At 37.2% G+C, this 22,946-nt stretch overlaps 1 protein-coding gene across 1 annotated transcript; it reads left to right on the forward strand.

The window, feature by feature from the left end:
- The first annotated feature begins 11,457 nt into the window (after nucleotides 1–11,457).
- LOC110912438 lies at nucleotides 11,458–13,406 on the forward strand. The gene is made up of 5 exons (XM_022157148.2): nucleotides 11,458–11,603; nucleotides 11,685–11,737; nucleotides 12,734–12,901; nucleotides 12,984–13,058; nucleotides 13,131–13,406. The coding sequence occupies exons 1-5, from the start codon at nucleotides 11,547–11,549 to the stop codon at nucleotides 13,291–13,293; spliced, it is 516 nt and encodes a 171-aa protein (XP_022012840.1). The 5' UTR covers nucleotides 11,458–11,546; the 3' UTR covers nucleotides 13,294–13,406.
- Nucleotides 13,407–22,946: the final 9,540 nt, after the last annotated feature.

Genomic DNA, 22,946 nt, shown 5'->3' on the forward strand with positions numbered 1-22,946 from the left:
CCAATAAAATCCTGAATCAAATACCTTTCGTGCGGTACTAGCGGCACCATGATGTCCCCCATATGGACCTTCATGACAATGGCAGAGAATTCTTCGTGCTTCGCTACCATGTACGCACCTTCGGATGAGTTGGTTAGCACACATTTTGAAAAGATAAGGGTCTTCCCAAAAGTAATGCTTTACATCAGCAAAGAACTTCTTTCTTTGGTGATGTGGCCATCCTTTGGTGACTATGCCGCTAGCTAAGTAGTTAGCGTAATCGGCATACCATGGTTCTTGTCTACTTTCCACCATTTCCAGGGATTCTGTTGGAAATTTTTCGTTGATTTGCTCATCCCTGGTTGCCTCCAAAGCTGGGTCTTCCAGGCGTGAAAGATGATCTGCCGCAGTGTTTTCTGCTCCTCTTTTGTCTTTGATTTCAATATCAAATTCTTGTAGGAGTAGAATCCACCTGATCAAACGTGGTTTTGCATCTTGTTTCTTGAAGAGGTATCGGATAGCTGCATGATCTGTATAGACTACGGTTTTAGAAAGAACAAGGTAAGAACGAAATTTATTAAAAGCAAATACCACAGCTAGTAATTCTTTTTCAGTGGTTGTGTAATTTTCTTGTGCATCATTAAGTGTTTTACTAGCATAATAAATTGGGTGGAAATGCTTTTCTTTTCTTTGTCCCAAGACTGCTCCAACAGCAAAGTCACTTGCATCACACATAATTTCGAAAGGTAATTTCCAATCGGGCGCTATCATGATAGGTGCATTCACTAGCATTTCCTTGAGGGTTAGAAATTCTTGATTGCAATCCTTGTCAAAGATGAAAGGCGCATCTTTTTCAAGTAATTTTGTTAGAGGTCTTGAAATTTTTGAAAAGTCTTTGATAAACTTTCTATAAAATCCGGCATGCCTTAGGAAACTTCTGATTGCTCTAACGGAGGAGGGTGGAGGTAATCGAGAAATAGTGTCTACTTTTGCTCGATCAACTTCCATTCCTTCGCTCGAGATCTTGTGACCGAGTACTATTCCCTTTGTTACCATGAAATGGCATTTTTCCCAGTTAAGGGCGAGGTTAGTTTCCTCACATCGGGATAGCATTCGTTCGAGGTTATCGAGGCATTGGTCGTATGAATCTCCGAAGATAGAAAAGTCGTCCATGAAGACTTCCATTGTCTTTTCTATCATGTCATGGAAAATGGCCACCATGCAACGTTGGAATGTTGCAGGGACATTACATAGACCGAATGGCATGCGACGATAAGCAAAAGTTCCATAGGGGCATGTGAAAGTTGTCTTTTCTTGGTCTTCAGGTGCTATTGGAATTTGAAAGTAACCTGAAAAACCATCCAAGAAACAGTAAAATTTATGACCGGATAGTCGTTCTAACATTTGATCAATGAAGGGCAAAGGAAAGTGATCCTTCCTCGTTGCTTCATTTAATCGTCTGTAATATATACATACTCTCCATCCTGTGACGGTTCTCGTTGGTATTAATTCATTATTTTCATTAGTTATTACCGTCATACCTCCCTTCTTTGGGACTACTTGGACTGGACTTACCCATGGACTATCGGAGATAGGATAAATAAGTCCGGCGTCAAGCAGTTTGATGACCTCGTTTTTAACCACTTCTTGGACATTGGGATTTACTCTACGTTGTGGTTGTATTACTGTTTTGTAGTCATCGTTCATTAAAATTTTGTGCGTGCACATGGAAGGACTTATTCCTTTAATATCTACAAGCTTCCAAGCGATCGCATTTTTGTGTTTTCTCAGAAGGTTAATTAATTTTTCTTTTTCTACACTACTTAATTTAGACGAAATAATTACAGGTAATTTACCATCTTTACCTAGAAAAGCATATTCCAAACCTTTCGGAAGTTCTTTGAGCTCAATGGCTGGGTCTTTAGGAGACTCCTTATTTTGTAGCTCATCTAGATCAAGAACTTTAAAGGTTTGTTCTATGGCAACCTCTTCTTCAACAAAGTGGTAAACTTTTTCACTTGTATCGGGTGGCTCATCTTCATCTTCAATTAGGGGGTCATTATTGCCAAAAGGATATTTCATTGAACGCTCAAGATCTATGCTCCTTTTGAATGCCCCTAATTGAAGAGGTAGATTATTAAACTTCCGGCTTTTCAAAGCTTCATGAGTTTTTACAAAAGGTCTTCCCAACACTAGAGGAGCGTTATCGAGGATGACAAAGTCGGTTGGAATTATCATTTGATTTGTTTGAACCAAAACATCCTCAACCACACCGATTGATTCTATTACTTTCCGATTAGATAGAAAAATGGGTATTTGAAGTGGAGCAAAATCACTAATACTTAATTTTTCGAAAATGTAATTAGGCATTATGTTAACACAAAGATCTTTATCAATGGTGACATTGGTAATAAATGAATTTTGAAAAAAACATGGAACCGGTGTAATGTTTATTTCAAACGGGTCTTCTTTTATTAGCGAGGTTTGATCATTAGTTAACTTAACACTTACCATTTCTTCAATTTTAGTGTTAGTGTTTAACTCTTTTAAAAACTTAGCATGAGTTGGTACTAAACAATGATTTTCGAAAGAAGGTGACAAGAGATTAATTTCTTCAAAATTAGACTCTTCTTGAATTTTAACGTTATCGTCCTCACCTTTTTCGTTGTTTAACTCATGAGTCGGGTTTTCACTTATTTGTTCTTCCATTTTTAACTCTTCCACTATCGTTTTTTTATTTAATTCTTCTCTTGCGCGGGACTCCTCTTCCCTTGCGCGAGATTCTTTTATGTAACGTTCGATAGTTTTAAGTTTTTCTACTATCCTCTCGGCTATGTTGGTGATAGAGTAAGGATCGGGATCCTCAAAGCTTGAATCCGGTTGTTCGATCCTTGGTTCCTCATAGTACCCATATGAAGTAGATGGTTCACACTATTGTCCTTCATTGTAAGCATATGATGGATAAGGGTCGAAATTTTGTTCTTCATAGTACTCATATGAGGTGGGTTGTTCACGCCATGGTTCCTCATAATAAGTGTATGACGGTGGTGGTTCATATCTTGACTCCTCAAAGTATGAGTATGAAGGCTCATACCTTGGTTCATCAAAGTATGAGTATGAGGGAGGAGGTTCATACCTTTGGTCTTCATAGGATGTGTATGAAGTCGATGGCTCGTACCTGGGCTCCTCATAATGGTTGTATGAAGTGGATGGTTGAAATAAGTTACAATATTGTATCGAGTGCGGGTTACCACAATTAGTGCAATATTCTCTCATATAATCATCCTCCTCATAGGTGTAGTTGTAGCCTCTTGAGTATTGATCCATAAGAATCACTCAACAGACCACAACTGAGTCTCGGGACCAGAAAACAAAAAATAAAGACGGAAACAGAGGCTGGACACGGCCCCGTGTTTAGGATCTGTATCTGGGCGTTTTTAATTAAAGTTATTGGTCTTGTTGAGCACGGGGGCGTGTTCAGTGAGCACGGCCCCGTGTTCAGACTCTGTATCTGGGTATCTAACTAAAAATATGCAGCACGGCCCCGTGTTCAGTGAACACGGCCCCGTGTTCAGGCTACTGTAAATGCAAACTAAACTAAAATGCAGAAAATGTGTGCGCGTTTTAAAAAGGTTTTGAAAAACTGATTAGGCCGTCGATTTTAAGCTTTCTTAAAATCCTTGTGTCCCCGGCAACGGCGCCAAAAACTTGATGTGTGCGAGGTGTTATATATATTAGGTATATATTTTAAGCCCTTTTTACACTTTTTAGCCAAGTTTTAAATTTATAAAACACGATATTTACTAACACTAAACACACATATGGGCAAGTGCACCCATCGTGGACGTAGTATAGTGTTGGTAAGATACCGAGGTCGTCCAAGGACACAAGAGCTTTTAGTACCAGTTTATCCTCAACGTCTAATCAAAACAAAATGTTAGAAAAGATTTTAAAACTAAGAAAATAAAACTAACTAAAATGCTGAAAAATAAAAAATAAAAATAAAAACAGATAGACAAGATGAATCACTTGGATCCGACTCGTGTATAGTGTAACCTTTGATTATTTTCGCACTTTTGCACTTTTTAAGAGATTATCTTAGTTATTGTAGTAGGCCCCTCTTTTGAAGGTGACGTTACCCTCAACCCAGTAGTTTGAGTCAGCAAGGATACAATCCTAAAGGGTCGGATTATTGAAAGATAATTAATTAAGTTATTAATGCAAATTATGGTAGGCCCCTCTTTTGAAGGTGACGTTACCCTCGACTAAGTAGTCTGAGTCAGCAGGGATACAGTCCTAAATAGCCGGGTTATAGTATTAATAGTAGTTTAACTTATGAGGGGATCAAAGAGTTTGGACCCCCGCCATCCAATACCTTTGGGTATTGAAGGAGGTCCTACTAAATTTGACCCAGGTCCCTTGCAGGATCTCTAAACGCTGAACAATGGCAAGACTCTTACCAAACCGTTCCCTTAACCCCCGACCAGGTAGCCAACATACCTCCATATAGACCGTGGAGATATGAATGGTGAAAATCTTTTATTTTATATAGACAGTAAAATAATGCCAAGACACCACGGACAAACGATAAGGAATGATCACCTTCAACATAAGAAACTAGTTATTAAAGTCATTAATACAAAACCAAATAAAAAGTGCGAAAAGATTAAAAATAAAAAGTATTACACTAGACACTTGTCTTCACCAAGTGATGTAAGAGACTTAGGCAAACATGGCCTTGATTGTCAAGAACTCTTACGATCAATCTTGGATCCCGAGACAACTCACACACTCTATGATGGACAATGGATGATGGTGGTGGATGATGGTGTTGTGATAGTGGTAGGTGGTGGGTGAAGTGTGAGATAGGTGGTGTGCTAAGGGATGAGTTGAAATGGCTCCAAGCACTCCTATTTATAGGCTGAAAAGAAGCCTGGGCACGGCCCCGTGCCCGCTGGGCACGGCCCCGTGCCTGTCTGACACTCTCTCTCTTCATTAATTGTAATTCGCAATTACAATAAATGCGCCTGCAGTACTCTGACCACGCCCCCGTGTCCGCTGGGCACGGCCCCGTGGTGGGCAATAGAAGTTTCTATTAGTTTGTCTTTTATGCTGCTTCTTGGGCACGGCCCCGTGCTCGCTGAGCACGGGGCGTGTTCAGCTTTCTGTGTCCTTGGTTTTGCTTGGGAAGATGCTGTTGAGGGGTCGTGCATTCCACTTTTGTTCCTTTTCTTGTATTTATGTTAGATTTTGCTGTCTTTTTTGCTTCTTTTGTTAATTTGAGCTCATTATATCTTGAAAATACAAAAGGAAGACAAAAACAGACTTTTTCCAACATTAGTACTAAAAAAGGGTTAGTTTTATGCCACATTTGATATAATTTATATGTTGCATTTTGCGCATATCATTTTGACATTAGGGATCGATGATTTTGACATCAAATTTAACATCAGAAGATGAACAAATACAGATTAAGTAAAATACTGATAAAGTATATGAAATGAACGTCAGAGCAAAGAGATTACCATCGATTATAATGTATTGAATTCTGGTGAATGAAGATTGAAGAAGATGATATTGTCGCCGATGACGATAGAGAGAGAGATAGATGAGATTTGGGGTTAATTAGGGATTCTTATGAGAGAAGCTACTGAATCGGGTATAATTGAATGAGAGAGAGAGAGATTAAGAAACGTACAAATGAAGCTTGCCCAATCCTTGATTTTTACCTATGCCACATGTATGCTTAGGATTTGGCATCAACCATAGGGTGACATGTGTCCCCCAGTGGTTTTGTTTATTATAGATATAGATTAGTTTCTTTTTTTTTAGAAAGATGGTTCGGTTAGTTAGTAGTTATAGACGTGACCGATGTGGGTTAATTTAAACTCAATCCATTAGTTTTTTAAGCAAATAAATTTAGTAAGAAACCAGTTGGGGACTGGTGAATAAGTGGGTACAATTAGCATGTAAATACAAAGTTAATTATAACGTGTAAAATTATTTTGGTTATCAAAACACACCATATGAAGATACATGAGCCTGGAACCCTTGCGGGCTCGAGGAAAACCCAAGCTCAACCTACATCTCGTCTAGTTGACAAAGACAAACGACTAGCGGGGTCCACCCACCTCATGAGATACACTAGGAAAGAGGATACCAATAGGTCATCACGAAAGCGACGTCTGGACAACGATGTTCCGCGGATCACCGTCTTCTTAATCTCCACTAGCGGTTATCGCAAGAGGAACCAAATGGACAGTCGATAGCAATGTCTAGCCAATACATTTTGCGGATTCCTGCTCCACTTAATCTCCACTAGCGACTATCACAGAAGTGACCACAAGGACAGCCCGATAGAGACGTCAAGAAAATGACGTTCCGAGAATACACACTATCCTCTGTCACCACTAACGATCAGCATGTAGGGGACCAAACAGATATTCTGAAAGTGACGTCTCACCAAATAACTTCTCACTATCCTGACTGTAAATACCACATCCTCATTCAAGTGAAATCATTATACTCTCACTCCTACTTACACACTCTCACATTGGAGGGTGGTTACGAAAAGAATTCCCTGCCTCTCCTTCTCGTGACGAGCCTGACGATGTTTAGTTTTGCAGATTAAATCATCGTTGAGGATTCCTGACGATCAGATGACTCCAACATGTCGAACCTACTTAGACGACCCGTTTGATCTAATGTTTCTTCAGATGACAATAACCGAATTATAAATAAGTTTATGAAAAGATCACAACCGAATATTTTGGTTTAATTATTCAATTAACTAATTAATTGTTTTATAATTAACATTATATTGATCTAAACCTTTTATAGTATAAATTAATTTTAACTTGATACACTTTAATAAATTATGAGTCTCATGACCAGGGGCGGATAGGTTATGGGTGGGCGGACGTGGTGCATCCTTTAAAAAAATAATGTTATTTTCTGTTGAAAATCCCAACCGCACCCTTTAAAAATTTTCAACTGCTCTCCTTAGAAAAAAATAATATGAATTTATATAAAAAAACTGTAAACACTGATTTTTATTAATGTATAAGTATATAAGACAATTTATATAATTACTCCTTAACCACTTATTTACTTAACCCAATCAAACTATCAAAGCCCAATCTACAATCCATTTTTATTAACTAAAGCCCAAACCCAACCCGAAGAAATTTGAACTAAATAAAATAACCAACTCATCTAACCATTCCAATTCCATTCTCCCAATCTCCCTCCCCTTAAATCCCCAACGACGCACTGTGCTCGACTGGACCCATTTTTTGCCAAAAAAAAACCAAAATTCCGGCGGGAACCGATCAATATTTTGCCGGAATTCTCATATAGAACGGGTATGGCTTCTTTATTGATTTTTTTGTTGTTTTATGTGATGATTAAGGGAAATCTAGATGTATAAAGGTTTGATATTTTTATGTTTTTTTAATGTTTTTTATTTTTTGTTGTTGTTCTATACTTCTAGTTAATGATTTTGTTGTTTATTTAATGCTTTGTTTGTTTAAATATGATTAGTTACAAGTAATCAATATTTAAACTAGGGCTTGGAAGTTTGAAACTTAAAATTGAAAATTATAGACTATAGTTGATGATTGTTTATTTACTTAAGTGTTTAGCGTTGTTTTATGGACTTATAGAGCGATTTATATGTGATAGGAACCATGAGTAGTGATTTATACATTATAATAAATCAAAACAATCTTATGTCATGTGGCATAAACTTAAGCCTATTAATGTTACTATAAATATTGTTACATTAGGGAACAACTATCTAGACTCTCCTCTTTTGCTATGATCCAAACTCTGTTTGGCCATACAAATGTTTCGACTTCTTCATCAGACATTTAGTTTCAACAGACTTTAGCATTCAACAGATGTTGTTTCTTGTTGAATAATGGTTCCAAGGCTTGATCGGATGTTTGCTTTGTCTTCAACAAATGTTCTGACTAGGTGTTCAAGATTCATAATCTTTGGGGAGAATCCAGTTCAAACTCTTCTTTATTTTTTGATCAGATGATCGTGTTTTGGCTTTTGAATATCATCTGTTCTTTTGTATGTCCAACATTTTGTAAGGTACATTTTGACTCGAATGCCTTTTGACCCGTTACGTGGTATTAACTATTTAAATGATTATTCATATATACATGGCATTAACGGTATAATGGATTCGGTACCAACTAGAACAAGAAGGAATAAGAGAAGTAATGTACAATATATATTCTGCAACACTTTTTGGTTCTCTACATGTACACGTCTCTCACCGTAATGTGCTAGGGACAATTGCAATTATGGCGTGGAAGGTCGTATAAAGGTGTGTTTACAAGGATTTCTCGCTCTTTATGCTTCGTATAGAACTACTATTATCTCATGTTTATTATGTTGTCAGCTGAAAATTTTAAAAAATTAATTTGATACCTTCGGATAAAAAGATTCCTTTTGCGTTTCGAATGAGCCAATTTCCATTAGCTATATGACAATCAACAAAAGCCAAGGATAATCAATATCTATTGTTGGTTTGTACTTGAAACAACCCATTTTCCTCATGGTCAGTTGTACATCGCTTTATCAAGAGTAAAAACCAGAGATGGAGTCATTTCTTTTAATTCTGTGTAATTTAAGTAATTGAACGTTTCTTTCATTAAAAAATATGTCAACAGTGTTAAATAATATATTTTATTGTGAGGTCACACGTGCAACACACGGTAACTTAAACTAGTGTTACATAGAGAAAAACTTGCTTCGAAAGGTATCTCTAGATGATGTTTTGGATAGATTAAAAAAAAAAGAAAACTCGTAAGGCCCAATTTTTAAATATATTTGACAATTTGACGAGCTTTTGATAAATATTTAAACTTTAGTTTGATTTTTTTTTATTTACATGACCCAACCTGACCCAATAACCCGCTATGAAACAAAATTCTTTTTTTTTTTATATAGATAGGGAACTAAAATCTTTAAAAGCATTTCGTACTTTTGACTCAGCCACTACTCATGACTGGTTTGTTTCTTTCTATTTTTACCGAAAACCATACATAACTAAAGCCAAGGATAATCAATATCTAGTGTTGGTTTGTACTTGAAACAACCCGTTTTCCTCATTGTCAGTTGTACATCGCTTTATCAAGAGTAATAACCAGAGATGTAGTTATTTCTTTCAATTCTATGTAATTTAAGTAATTGAACGTTTCTTTCATTAAAAAATATGTCAACAGTGTTAAATAATATATTTTATTGTGAGGTCACACGTGCAACACACGGTAACTTAAACTAGTGTTACATAGAGAAAAACTTGCTTCGAAAGGTATCTCTAGATGATGTTTTGGATAGATTAAAAAAAAAAAAGAAAACTCGTAAGGCCCAATTTTAAATATATTTGACAATTTGACGAGCTTTTGAGAAATATTTAAATTTTAGTTTGATGTTTTTTTTTATTTACATGACCTAACCTGACCCAATAACCCGCTATGAACCAAAATTCTTTTTTTATATAGATAGGGACCTAAAATCTTTAAAAGTATTCCGTACTTCTGGCTCTGCCACTACTCATGACTGGTTTGTTTCTTTCTATTTTTACCGAAAACCATACATAACTAAAGCCAAGGATAATCAATATCTAGTGTTGGTTTGTACTTGAAACAACTCGTTTTCCTCATGGTCAGTTGTACATCGCTTTATCAAGAGTAAAAACCAGAGATTGAGTCATTTCTTTCAATTATATGTAATTTAAGTAATTGAATGTTTCTTTCATTAAATAATTATGTCAACAGTGTTAAATAATATATTTTATTGTGAGGTTACACGTGCAACACACGGTAACTTAAACTAGTGTTACATGGAGAAAAACTTGCTTTGAAAGGTATCTCTAGATGATGTTTTGGATAGATTAAAAAAAAAAAAACTCGTAAGGCCCAATTTTAAATATATTTGACAATTTGACGATCTTTTGATAAATATTTAAATTTTAGTTTGATTTTTTTTGTTTTATATGACCCAACCTGACCCAATAACCCGATATGAACCAAAATTCTTTTTTATATAGATAGGGACCTAAAATCTTTAAAAGTATTCCGTACTTCTGGCTCTGCCACTACTCATGACTGGTTTGTTTCTTTCTATTTTTACCGAAAACCTTACATAACTAAAGCCAAGGATAATCAATATCTAGTGTTGGTTTGTACTTGAAACAACCCGTTTTCCTCATTGTCAGTTGTACATCGCTTTATCAAGAGTAAAAACCAGAGATGGAGTCATTTCTTTCAATTCTATGTAATTCAAGTAATTGAATGTTTCTTTCGTTAAAAAATTATGTCAACAGTGTTAAATAATATATTTTATTGTGAGGTCACACGTGCAACACACGGTAACTTAAACTAGTGTTACATAGAGAAAAACTTGCTTCGAAAGGTGTCTCTAGATGATGTTTTGGATAGATTTAAAAAAAAAAAAAAAACTCGTAAGGCCCAATTTTAAATATATTTGACAATTTGACGAGCTTTTGATAAATATTTAAATTTTAGTTTGATATTTTTTTGGTTTTACATGACCCAATAACCCGCTATGAATCAAAATTCCTTTTTTATATAGATAAGACCTAAAATCTTTAAAAGTATTCCGGCTATATCACTATTCATTACTGGTTTGTTTCTTTCTATTTTTACCGAAAACCGTACATAACTAAATATTTCATCACAAAAATCATTGGGTTTGGTTTTACAAAGTATGAAATTATTGATAGCTTTGGCCCAGATGTCATTTTTAGACAATAGCTCTTTAGGTCTTTAGGCCCAAACAGTAAAAATATAGTATATGTTTAATGGATTATTCTATTCGAAAACTCTGTCTTCACAAGAGTACTTATATAATAAGTTAATAACAATAAAAAACACAAATATGAGTGATGAAGCCGATTTTTTTTTTTCTGAATTGAATATCCAACAAGTTTTTACACAAATCGACTTGTATCCTCGTTCTAGTTAAAATCCCTAAAACATCGGTTTATAATTCGAAAAAAGAACTTAACTCTGTTAAACGATTTTTGACGGCGGATTATTATCGGCTAAAAGTGGATCAGTTCGGACTATTATCGACAAATAAATTCATTTTGCCAAAAATAAAACTGTTATCCAAGTTGGTAGTAGTTAATGGGACAAAACTTTAATTCTTATTAATTTAATTACCAAGGGAGGGGTCTGGGTTGAAGTTTATCCAAGTTAATTCCAATTCCAATTTAATTTAATCCTTGCAGCCAAACACATCCCAAGCTTTTGTTATTATTTTGATTTTTAGAGCCGAGTTATGACGCAAATAGCATAACCAATTAATATATTATTTTAATTAATTTTGCAAATTTATTTTATCAATTGTAATGGTGCGCTATATGTTCTGAATTCAACCGTCATGCGTTGCGCATGGGTGATTACGAACCTAGTTTAATTTAATCCTCCTAGCCAAACACACCCCAAGCTTCGCACCTCAACATAAGCAAGTGCAAGAGACAAAAGAAAAACCCTAATCGTAAACCCTAGCTAGTTCCGTCTGCGATGTCGGCAAGAGAAGATAGCGACTCCGACGCCCCGGAGGAGTTCACCGCCGAACAGGTTCACTTCTCTAATCTACTCTACTCAATCGTAAACACTTTGTTATTTTCCTTTCAATTAATTTGTTTGTTTGATACACAGGCAATACAAAAAGATGAAGAAATAACAACCATTCAGAAACAAAATAAAGCCAGGTATCATTCATTTCCTTACTTTACACCCAAATTCATATGTTTATCAACTCTAGTAGTTAGTTTCTTATTCATAAAATAAGTTTCTAGTTTGTATTGCAAAGTTTGTTACTAGGAATTTGATTACGTTTGTGAATTTAAACTTATAAATTAATACATCTGTTTACTTGAACTCGATATGTGGAGGAGCAGTAGTAAGTTGCCACAGTTTTGTGTGAACCATTGGTTTGAACTTTGAACAGTAGAACTTCAATGCTAGCAAACGTTACAACTGTGGAAGTTACGGATTGGTCCTGCAACTTTGTGTCATAAACTTGCACAAGATTAAATTGGTGATTGGTTCAGGGCATAGTTATTAAAGGCGTTAGGTGTACACGCCTCACTTGGGGCCTAGGCGCAAGGCGCAAAAAAAGCGTACAACAAAAAAAACTAAAAATATTTTTATATAATAGAAATTTAATACTGTTCTTCAAATAAAATAAACTAAAGCTATTATGTAACATTTAATTTCGTCTATTTAGTACCAAAAGCTATAAAATGCTAGTTTATTAGTGTAGAAAAGTAGTTTCGTTAGATAAAAGTAGAAATCTAGCTAGAATCTTGCCAGAATTTAGAGAATTTGGCGGAAAACTCTCAAGAATCTAGGAATCTCGTTGGAATCTGCGCATGAACCATCACATGGAGAATCAAAGCACAACTGCCTTGACTTAAGGCGCAATTGCCTCGCCTCGCTAGGAAATTGGGCCTAGGTGCAAGAGGCGATGGCTTTTAATAACTATGCTGTAATTAACCTATAGTTAATTTTTTATTTACCCATCAAGCTTTCCTTAACTTTAATTAGAGATAATATTTGACCATCAACAACACAATCATGATGATTTTTAATATGTATTAACTACCAAGCATCAACAATGTAAGAAGAATACCAATATTGTTGCGTGTTTGTTTGTTTCTAAGCCATATTGCTTCAGTTCTACTTTAACAAAGTTGTTCATTCAGGATTGCCCGTGAAGTAAAAGAACGTCGCAGAAAATGGGCCGAAAAGTTAACGCCACGTCAACCTCGTCCGAACAAAAACGTCCCAGATGAAGAAGAGGAAACGGAAACACCATCAAATAAAGGAATGCTCCCAGATGACATTGTCAAATTGCTTGCAGCCAATGAAAAGTATTCACTCTTGACAATCTCACAACTTCCACTTCTGTTTTTTATTTAATTAAAACACGCTAAAGTGTATTTTATTCTACAGGAAAGTTTTCTCCTCAGAATCGGAAGATGAAAAATCCGAGAAAAAACCAAGAAAGAAGAAATCCAAACGCTCAGGGTATTTTTTTTAAACGATTAAATGTATGATTTGTGCTGATAAAATGACTGTTTTTTCGTAACTGTTTCACAGGATGGAGCCGGTTATTCTGAAGGAGTTACCTCCGCCTCCATGCTTACAAAACTCGTTGGAGTTTTTAAAGAAACGGAAAATGCAGGTTCCAAGATCATCTGCAGTTCTGGACAACTCGAGCCAAGCATTGCGGTTTCTTTCTTCGTCCGGTTTGTTAAAATGAAAATCGCGTTAAAGAGATTTTTTAAGGTATTGCCGAAACTAAGAGTGTAATATTTTTGAGCATCCAATGATTGTTTCCGTTTTTGTCTTTATAGCATTGCTTTCATTCTTATCTTTTGGCTTACTTATTTTCTGATGAGCCCGTTAACCGTGAAACCCATGACTGCTGGTTGAAGTTAAAGACTTAAGGTAGTGCTAATTGAGTCGAATGGAATCTGGAGTTGTTTGGGTTCTAGGTTTGGTTAAACTCGACATAATCCATATTATTGCAAACCTGACCGAAGAAAATACAACTCAATTCAAATGATTAACTGACCTGTTGTGCATTTGGTCGTTCTAACTACTACTTTTCATTATTAAGACTATGGATGTAAAGGAACCAAACAAACATAAACTGGGATCCGTTTGTGTCTGTTTAATCTTAGCCGAACGAATACACAAACAAGAATGCATAAATCTATGTACTTTGTGTTCATTTTTTTTAGTATTCATTTATGTTTGTTAATTTTCTAAACAGAACATGATTAAACGCAATCGGTGACCGGTTAAAAGTATAAATATTATTATGTTTGTTAATTTTCTAAACAGAACGTAATTAAACGCAATTGGTGACCGGTTAAAAGTATAAATATTATTAGATACTTTCATGTGGTTATGTTAAAATATCAGCTAATACCATCTGTTTCTTGTTAGGGAAGCTATGTTTTTTTTTTTCATTTCAGTTCATGGCATAACACTTAAATTTTTACCATTAACAAGGCTATTTATCCCATTTCTCATAAGGACTAAGAGACAATTTATGTGACTTACTCTAAACTGTATATTACCAAAAAATAAAGTAAATTAAAAGGCAAACCCCTCCCCCCATCTGCTCTCTTGCAGACCATAGACGCCATACCCCCTTTGGTCTCTTGCTGGTTTTTGACAGACGCAATTCTAGCGTGCCGGTTTGGAACAACCACAATCACTGTCCGGCTACATACCTTATATTCTCAAATCTGCTTTCCGTCAAGATTACCCAGTTACATACCTCTTTCAAGTGTATATCACAATGCGAATAACCTTTGAACTCAAAGAACCTTTACGTGAAACCGAATTCAACAACAGGGTATAGTCGATTGAACCACCAACAAAATCGATTGACCCTTCGCCTGTAAAATCGATTAAATCAATAGGCTAATAGTTCTAAAATCTGAAACTGATTGATGGGCAGATGGTTAAAATCTGAAATAGACTAATGGTTTGAGGGCTCTCAAAATGAGTTGGACTCATTTTATTAGTCATTGTAACAAATGTATATAAATGATATATACGAACAACATAAATGAACCTGGCAAACAAACACATGTGTTCATGTTTGTTTATAAATAAAAATAAATAAATAAACGAGTGAATTGCAAGTTTTGTCCTTTATCTTTAGGCCATTTTGCAAGTTTTGTCCTTTATGTTTAAATTTGACGAGTTTTGTTCTTTATGTTTGAAAATCAAGCACGTTTTACCCTTTGGGGCAAAACGTGCTTGATTTTTAAGGACAAAACTTGCTTGATTTTTTAAACATAAAGGACAAAACGTGCTTGATTTTTAAACATAAAGGACAAAACGTGCTTGATTTTTAAGGCCCAAAGGGTAAAACGTGCTTGATTTTTAAACATAAAGGACAAAACTCGTCAAATTTAAACATAAAGGACAAAACTTGCAAAATGGTCTAAAGATAAAGGACAAAACTTGCAATTCACTCATAAATAAACATTATTCATGTTTAGACGTTTAAATGATATATACAAGCAAACAACCTGTTTGAACGATTTAAAATAATCTTCATGCTCATACATTCAGCCTTCAATTTTTGGGTTTGACATTTTTTTGTAGATGAAGAAAAAGATGAATTATTTTAAAAAGGATAGTTACGTTTTTTTTATTTGTTTTAACTTTATTTGTTAAATGAATTTATACGAATTCTTTAATAACCATGAGTTGAGGTTTAGTAGTGCGATTGTGGTCCAAACTTCAAATGCTAGGTTTGTCAAAAGATAACAATTACCAAAATATCACGATGCAATTTCAACATGACCCAATTATTGATCATCTTTGAATATTTAATAGTAAACCTTTATACGCTTGTAGCGCAATAAAATATAAATTGTGCTAATGCCAGATGCTCAAGGACTCAAGCCCATGTTTTTAAATTTTAACATTCTTAACGTGAAAAGATAACCGAGATTCACCATTCCATGAATACAATATTCGTGACGGGGCGTGAGGCTGTTATAGTCAGTGAATTGGGTGAAGGATTAGACCATACGGTGTGGGTGTGGATCAACGGCGTTTATGCCTTTTTACGCCGCACACATCACACCATCGACGGCGTTGTGAGTGACGTTTATGGATGGGGGTGCAATTCTCCACCGGCGTTGTGAATAAATGTGTGTTAACGTGGCGCGTTATGAATGGGGTGGCATATAAAAAAATATTTTACCACATCTTTATATAAATTCAACACTTTTCACCATTTTCACCTCATTCTCTTATTCCCAATCTTAATTTTTATAAAATCTCTCAATCTTTTATAAAAAATAATAAACTTCGATCCGAACATCCCCTATGGCATAGGTCAAGTATCGAACACCACTTCCTCTCAAGAACTTTGATCCGAGCATAATGGCTTACGACCAACTTCTTGTGAACCTACCTTTTGTTTATTTAATTTAGGGCTTTTTACATATTTCCCCCCTCCTAAGCTGCTTTATTATGTATTTACCTAAACCATAAAATCAATTACATATTTCCCCTCCCTAACTGATATATATTACATATTTTCCATTTTCATTAAAATGACTCTTATTTATAACTATTTTACCCTTAATGAACTAGTAAATAAATATTTACATATTTCCCCATTCTGATATGTAAAATCAATTACATATTTACCCAATTTATGTATTATCACCCCAATTCTTCTACTTGTTACATTTGTCAAACAATACACACAAAACCATAATACTCATAATAGAAACATAAATTGCATTCATAATAATTTACGTTCAAAAAACATAAATTCTGTTCAAAAAACATAAATTCCATTCATAATAAATACGATACCAGAAATTCGAAATCAACCGCTCATCTTTGACTAATTACTTTCACGTCTTTTTTGTACTTTTCCTCGTCCCCTTTTACTTGTAGAGGCTTGTTATTGAGTAGGATCTTGAGGTGCTGAGTTTTTGCATGTCTTTTCACAGTGTCCATACTCACCACATCGTGGACATTTTTGTCGTTTTTAGACTCGTCACCTGCCTAATTCTGTTCTTTCATGGTCTCCCAGGTGGACGTTTGATTGCAGGTGGGTATATCTTCTCCTCGTTATCTATATGCTACTTCCATATTGCGTGCTTGTGTCTTCTTGATGGCCCAAGATTCTGTCTCATATAACATAGCAGGTCTAACCACAACCCTATAAAATTTTCCCTTTAGTTTAGTTGGGAACATCCTGTCACACAATACCCTAAAACACTAAAATGAACACACTAACGGCCCAATAGACAAACTAGTTATCACAAAATATTATGAACTTAAATCCAGGATCACATCAAAAATGTATTTTGAATTAACTTGACCTGTTAATCCAAGGCTTTGCATCAATCCAAGGCCTAACAGAATAAGTCACTCTTCAATCCCTCATAAATTCATCCATAAATTGCACCATAATATAGCATCTAATAAAATGCATTTTAACTTAACCTTACCACTTCCTTTCTGAAACCGACGATGCATTTTCACTATGCAAACTTCATTTGTGAAAACAAAACCCAAAATTCAAAAAAAAAAAATTACAAAATTAAAGGGTGTCTTCCATTCTGAATTTGAGTCACAGTGCTACACTTTGATTCCTAACAGATAAACCCAATACCTTTTCAAATGCCAAAAAGATTTACGGATTTGGTTGCAGTATGTGTCATTAAGTTCAACCCAGTCACAGTTATTATCCTCACAATGATCAACATTCTGAATATGGTAAAGATGCGATAAACCCTAGTAAACATTCTATTGCAGCAAAAATCGTTTTTTTGAACTAGCATTAAGAAGAAGCAGATGCGAAAACAAAAAATTATATGATGGCAGATTCAATATGATGGCAGACTCGATATTTTGAACAACCAAGATGAAGATTCGATTTTGTAGAAACATACCTGATGAAGAAGATGAACAAGAACTGAAACGTTCGATGTTTCGGTGGGAATAGAAAACGTCGATGTTGTTGATTTTGTAGGGTTTGGGTTTATATTGACGTGCGCGTCTTTCACGTATAAGTCCTCACGGACTGCAACCTTTATCTTATATTTCTTATCTTTGTCGTGTATTTGACCGAGTTGTCACTTGACTTGTCACACCCCAACCGAAGGCGGAAACCTCGGGGCATGGCACTAAGCGAAACAGATTGTCAAGAGAAATTCCATAACGACTAAATTACCAAATAGTTAATATTATGTCCCATACCATAACCCATTAAGTAATCTAATTATTACCGACAACGATATTCTCCAAACAAAAGCATGTTTCGACAACTCAGATTTCGAATAAAAATAAATTTTTCGTTTGTTTCTAGACTCTTCCTAACTTGGTTCCATATAGCAAGCATCCTAGCAGATAGCATCCTAAACACCTGTCACATACGTTAAAATACGGGTTAATACACATAGTGTAAAGGTGAGCATACAAGTTTGATAATAGCATAATAGAGTTCGAAATAGTTTACGCATAATCAGCATGTAACATGTACAAAGTGAAGGCAAGTAGGTTATCGACAGAGAAATATGCACAGACGTGACTGCGAGTTGTAGAATGCGCAACACATATCCCCACTGGGACACGTGAAGTAAAGCCCTTAACAACCCCTGTCCACGACAGGTGCTGAGTCCAAACTATAGTACTATCGTTGCTAAGGTGTCAGGCAACAATCACTGTGTTAACATAACATACAAGCATTCATCGAATAACACGTATAACATGCGAGAGCGATTAGCGTATAAATAGTGTTTGCGTTGTGTGTAGTTTGTGATTTAGAATAAGTAACGTATGTAACACTCAAAAGTGCATAAAGCAAAAAGGGTTCGAGTATAATCACAGATTGTGTTTAACAAATAAACATAGCCTTGGATTGAAGGGAGCGCTGAGAGAGATTAGCCTGAACAGTTAACGATAGCATAAACGATAAACGGCACTTAAAACAGTGCAATAATACCAAGTGCCGGACGGTAATCCGATCGGATGGCAATCCGATCGGGTGGCCGGTCGATCGGATGACAATCTGTTCGGATGGTCATTCGATCGGGTGACCATTCGATTGGGTTGTCATCTCGTCTGGTAAGGATGTGTTTGTGTATGATGGTTTGTATTTTGAAGTTTTCGTTGTAGCATTTTAAAAACAGAGAAGTATCTCTACCTTTCAGGTCGATCGATCGAATGGTGGTTCGATCGGGTAACGATCCGATTGGTGGGACACTTAGTGAGGACAAGTTCACAGCAGTTTGTCACTCGATCGGATAGCAATCCGATCGGGTGGCAATCCGTTGGTCTTTGTTCATGCATTGAACATGTTGAAAATTGTTAAGTGTTGAAACCAAGTGCAGTCCGATCGGATGGCTGTTCGATCGGATGGCAATCCGATCGGACGGCAATCCGTCCCAACCATCTGCTCATCTTGACACTTGTTCGTTTTGAAAGTTGTGTAGTTTTATCGAGATGGTGTAATAACGTGCTAACCAACCGAACCCCATCTTGACCCAAGTGACCCGATCGAACAGGAACCACCCTAGTACGACCAGTTAACCTGTTCAAGACGGTTGTTCACGTTTAACCCAAAACTGATAGTCTCTTCGATAGAATTCAGATCTTGAGCCAACACATCACTAAGAAGTAGTAGGAGATCAGAACGAGCTCCGATTCTATCGGTTTTGAGTGCATTGAGTGTAAAAGAGTTGAAAGAAAGTTAGAAAACCATCTTTCAATCCTTTTCACCATGAACATGTTCAGATCTATGCAAGATCTTCGTTTATTCATGTGGAAATCGTCCAGATCTAAGTTGTTCTTGGTGGATTGAAGCCAAAACATGAAGTTCATAAGAACTCCATGAGGACATCACCCTAGAACACCTCAAATTCACTGATTTCACGGTTAAAAGTTAAGATTCAAAAGATAAAAAGATGAAGTAGTGCGTGTAGATCATAGAAGTATAAGATTTAGGTTGAAAACTTACAAGAATCGAGAGAAATCGAGAGAAAGAAGAGCTTGAGTGCGGCTGGGTCGAGTGAGAGCTGTCACATCAAGTGATGTGACAAGTGAGGGTATTTATAGGGTTTCCCAAAAAGGAAAGTGTAAGGGATCGAGTGGGTCAGCGATCGGATGGCCATCTGATCGAGTAGTCACTCGATCGAGTGGTTCCGACGATTTGAGTTTTGGCGTTTCGTTTCGTGCGTTGGGTTTTGCGATGCGTTTCGAGTGAGGTTGCGATGTACTAGTATTTAAACAATAATTATCCTATCCACCGCTCACTATATCTAACATACAATCACTATAAATAACTTGCGCTTAGCGTTTGCGATTCGATTGCGATAGAGTTGCGATTGCTTTTCGATTAATCACCATAAACGTAAAGTAAACATGCACAAGTAACACCTAAGTAACACACACACGTAAAACAATATTCAGAATCTATAATTCAAGGTGCGAATGCGATTGCGGTGCGATAAGCGATACAACGATTAAACCATGCGATAAATAGCGATAAATCTCGATTATTAATAAGTACTCCACATAATACAACTAATGCGATAAAATAAATAGATTATCTACAAGTCAAAGAAGTCAAAACAGGAGTTGAGCAAGGGGTGACAGATCGCAATTAGCAATCCTTTCTTCCTTTGACTTCAATCTTGACTTTGACGTTGACTTTCGAAACACGCGGTGTTACAGCCTCCCCTACTTAAGGGAATTTCGTCCTAAAATTAGGCTTTAGCTGTAACAAACAATTGCGGGTACTTCGTCTTCACGTCCCTTTCGAGTTCCCAGGTGAACTCTGCGCCTCGTTTGCCTTCCCATCGAACCTTCACAATGGGAATGCGTGAGCGCCTGAGCTGCTTGGTTTCTCGGTCCATGATCTCGACAGCCTTCTCCACGAAGTGTAATGTTTCGTTTACTTGAAGATCCTCTAACGGAACTTGTAAATCATGCTCTGCCAGGCACTTTCTGAGGTTCGATACATGGAAAGTCGGGTGGACGTTGTTAAGTTCCTCCGGTAGTTTGAGTCTGTAGGCCACTTTTCCGATCCTTTCCAGAATCTTAAAGGGTCCAACATATTGAGGCGCGAGCTATCCTCTCTTGCCGAATCTGACCACACCCTTCCAAGGTGATACCTTTAGGAGTACATGGTCGCCAACTTCAAATTCAAGGGGCTTGCGTCGTCTATCGGCGTAACTTTTCTGACGACTCCGAGCTTTTAGCAGGTTGTCTCGAATTTGAAGGATTTTGTCAGTCGTCTCTTGCAGTAGCTCAGGACCGGTTAGCTGCGCATCTCCGATCTCATGCCACACAATCGGCGATCGACATTTTCTTTTGTACAATGCCGCAAATGGTGCCATTTGTATACTAGAATGATAACTGTTATTGTACGAGAATTCGACTAAAGGTAAGTATGCGTCCCAATTACCACCAAAATCTACGACATACGAACGGAGCATGTCTTCAAGGGTACGAATCCTTCTTTCAGTCTGACCATTGGTTTGGGGATGGAATGCGGTACTTAGATTAAGCTTAGTACCGAGAGCAGATTGAAACGTTTCCCAAAGACACGAGGTAAACCGACCATCGCGGTCAGAGATGATGTCGCGAGGCGTCCCATGTCGACAAATGATCTCGTTGGTGTAGATTCGGGCTAATTTTTCTACCTTGTAGTCTTCTCGAATTGGCAGAAAATGAGAAGATCTAGTCAAACGGTCAATGACAACCCATATGCTATCGTGACCTGAGATGGTACGTGGGAGTTTCGTTATGAAGTCCATGGCTATACTCTCCCATTTCCACATGGGAATCTCGGGTTGGACGAGTAAGCCAGAGGGTCTTTGGTGCTCGGCCTTGACTTTCGAGCAAGTCAGGCACCTTGAAACATAAAGTGCGATATCTTTCTTCATGCCCAGCCACCAGTACTTGTAGCGAAGGTCCTGGTACATTTTGTTGGCACCGGGATGAATAGAATATCGAGACTTGTGGGCTTCGTCCATCAGAATCTGTCGTAAATCGGTCCGCTTGGGGATCCAGATTCGGTCCAGATAATGGAATATCCCATTCAACTTATTTACTAGCTGGGCTCCATCGTTGAGAATCCTTTCCTTCTTCAAAGTGCGTTCGGTAAAGCAAGCATGTTGGGCTTCACGGATGAGAGTTTCGAGATGATGCTGGGCGTGAACATTACGAATGCTATGCAAATAGCTTCTTCTGCTGAGGGTGTCGGCAACGACATTTGCTTTGCCTGGATGATAACGAATCTCACAGTCGTAATCATTGAGAAGTTCCACCCATCGGCGTTGACGCATATTAAATTCTTTTTGGCTGAAGATGTGTTGTAGGCTCCTATGGTCGGTGAAGACCGTACACTTTGTACCATAAAGGTAGTGTCGCCAAATCTTCAACGCAAAAACAACTGTGCCTAGCTCGAGGTCATGGGTTGTACAGTTCTTCTCGTGGATCTTGAGCTGATGAGATGCGTAAGCAATAACCTTGTCTCGTTGCATGAGAACACAACCAAGACCAAGATTCGAGGCATCACAATAGACGACAAAGTCATTGTTTCCGTCGGGTAAAGCAAGGACGGGAGCATTGCAAAGCATATGCTTGAGGGTTTGAAAGGCAGTCTCTTGTCCAGTTCCCCAGACAAAAGGTTTGTCCTTGTGCGTGAGAGAAGTAAGCGGCACAACGATTTTAGAGAATCCTTCGATAAATCGGCGATAATAGCCCGCTAGTCCGAGAAAAGAACGGACTTCAGACGGGTTCTTAGGCGTAACCCAAGTCTTAACAGCTTCGATCTTCGCGGGGTCGACGTGAATACCTTGACTATTGGCTATATGACCGAGGAATTGAACCTCCTCTAGCCAAAATTCACACTTGGAGAACTTGGCATAGAGTTGATTCCCTTGGAGTAGCTCGAGAACCAAACGTAGATGTTGCGCGTGTTCGGCTTTTGAATTGGAATAGATCAGGATATCATCGATGAACACGATGACGAAGCGGTCAAGAAATGATTTACACACGCGATTCATCAGATCCATGAAAACCGCGGGTGCGTTGGTTAAACCAAAAGGCATAACAACGAACTCATAGTGGCCGTAACGGGTGCCAAAAGCGGTTTTGGGTATATCCTCCTCTTGAATGCGTAATTGGTGATAGCCTGAGCGTAGATCGATCTTCGAGAAACACATGGCACCTTGTAACTGATCAGACAAATCATCGATTCGAGGCAAGGGATAACGATTCTTGATGGTCAGCTTATTCAATTCCCTGTAGTCGATGCACATCCGGAACGACTCATCCTTCTTTTTGACGAAAAGGACTGGTGCGCCCCAAGGAGAGGTGCTAGGGTGAATGAAACCTTTATCAAGTAATTCC

Source organism: Helianthus annuus, chromosome 15 (assembly GCF_002127325.2).
Source record: "Helianthus annuus cultivar XRQ/B chromosome 15, HanXRQr2.0-SUNRISE, whole genome shotgun sequence".
In the NCBI taxonomy this organism is placed as follows: domain Eukaryota; kingdom Viridiplantae; phylum Streptophyta; class Magnoliopsida; order Asterales; family Asteraceae; genus Helianthus; species Helianthus annuus.

What these genes read in the sequence shown, in the direction of transcription:
- LOC110912438 (XM_022157148.2), top strand. Translation starts at nt 11,547, where the DNA reads ATGTCGGCAAGAGAAGATAGCGACTCCGACGCCCCGGAGGAGTTCACC. An exon ending in AGGAGTTCACCGCCGAACAG is followed by an intron (nt 11,604 to 11,684) that starts GTTCACTTCTCT and finishes TTTGATACACAG; the next exon opens with GCAATACAAAAAGATGAAGA. An exon ending in CAGAAACAAAATAAAGCCAG is followed by an intron (nt 11,738 to 12,733) that starts GTATCATTCATT and finishes TTGTTCATTCAG; the next exon opens with GATTGCCCGTGAAGTAAAAG.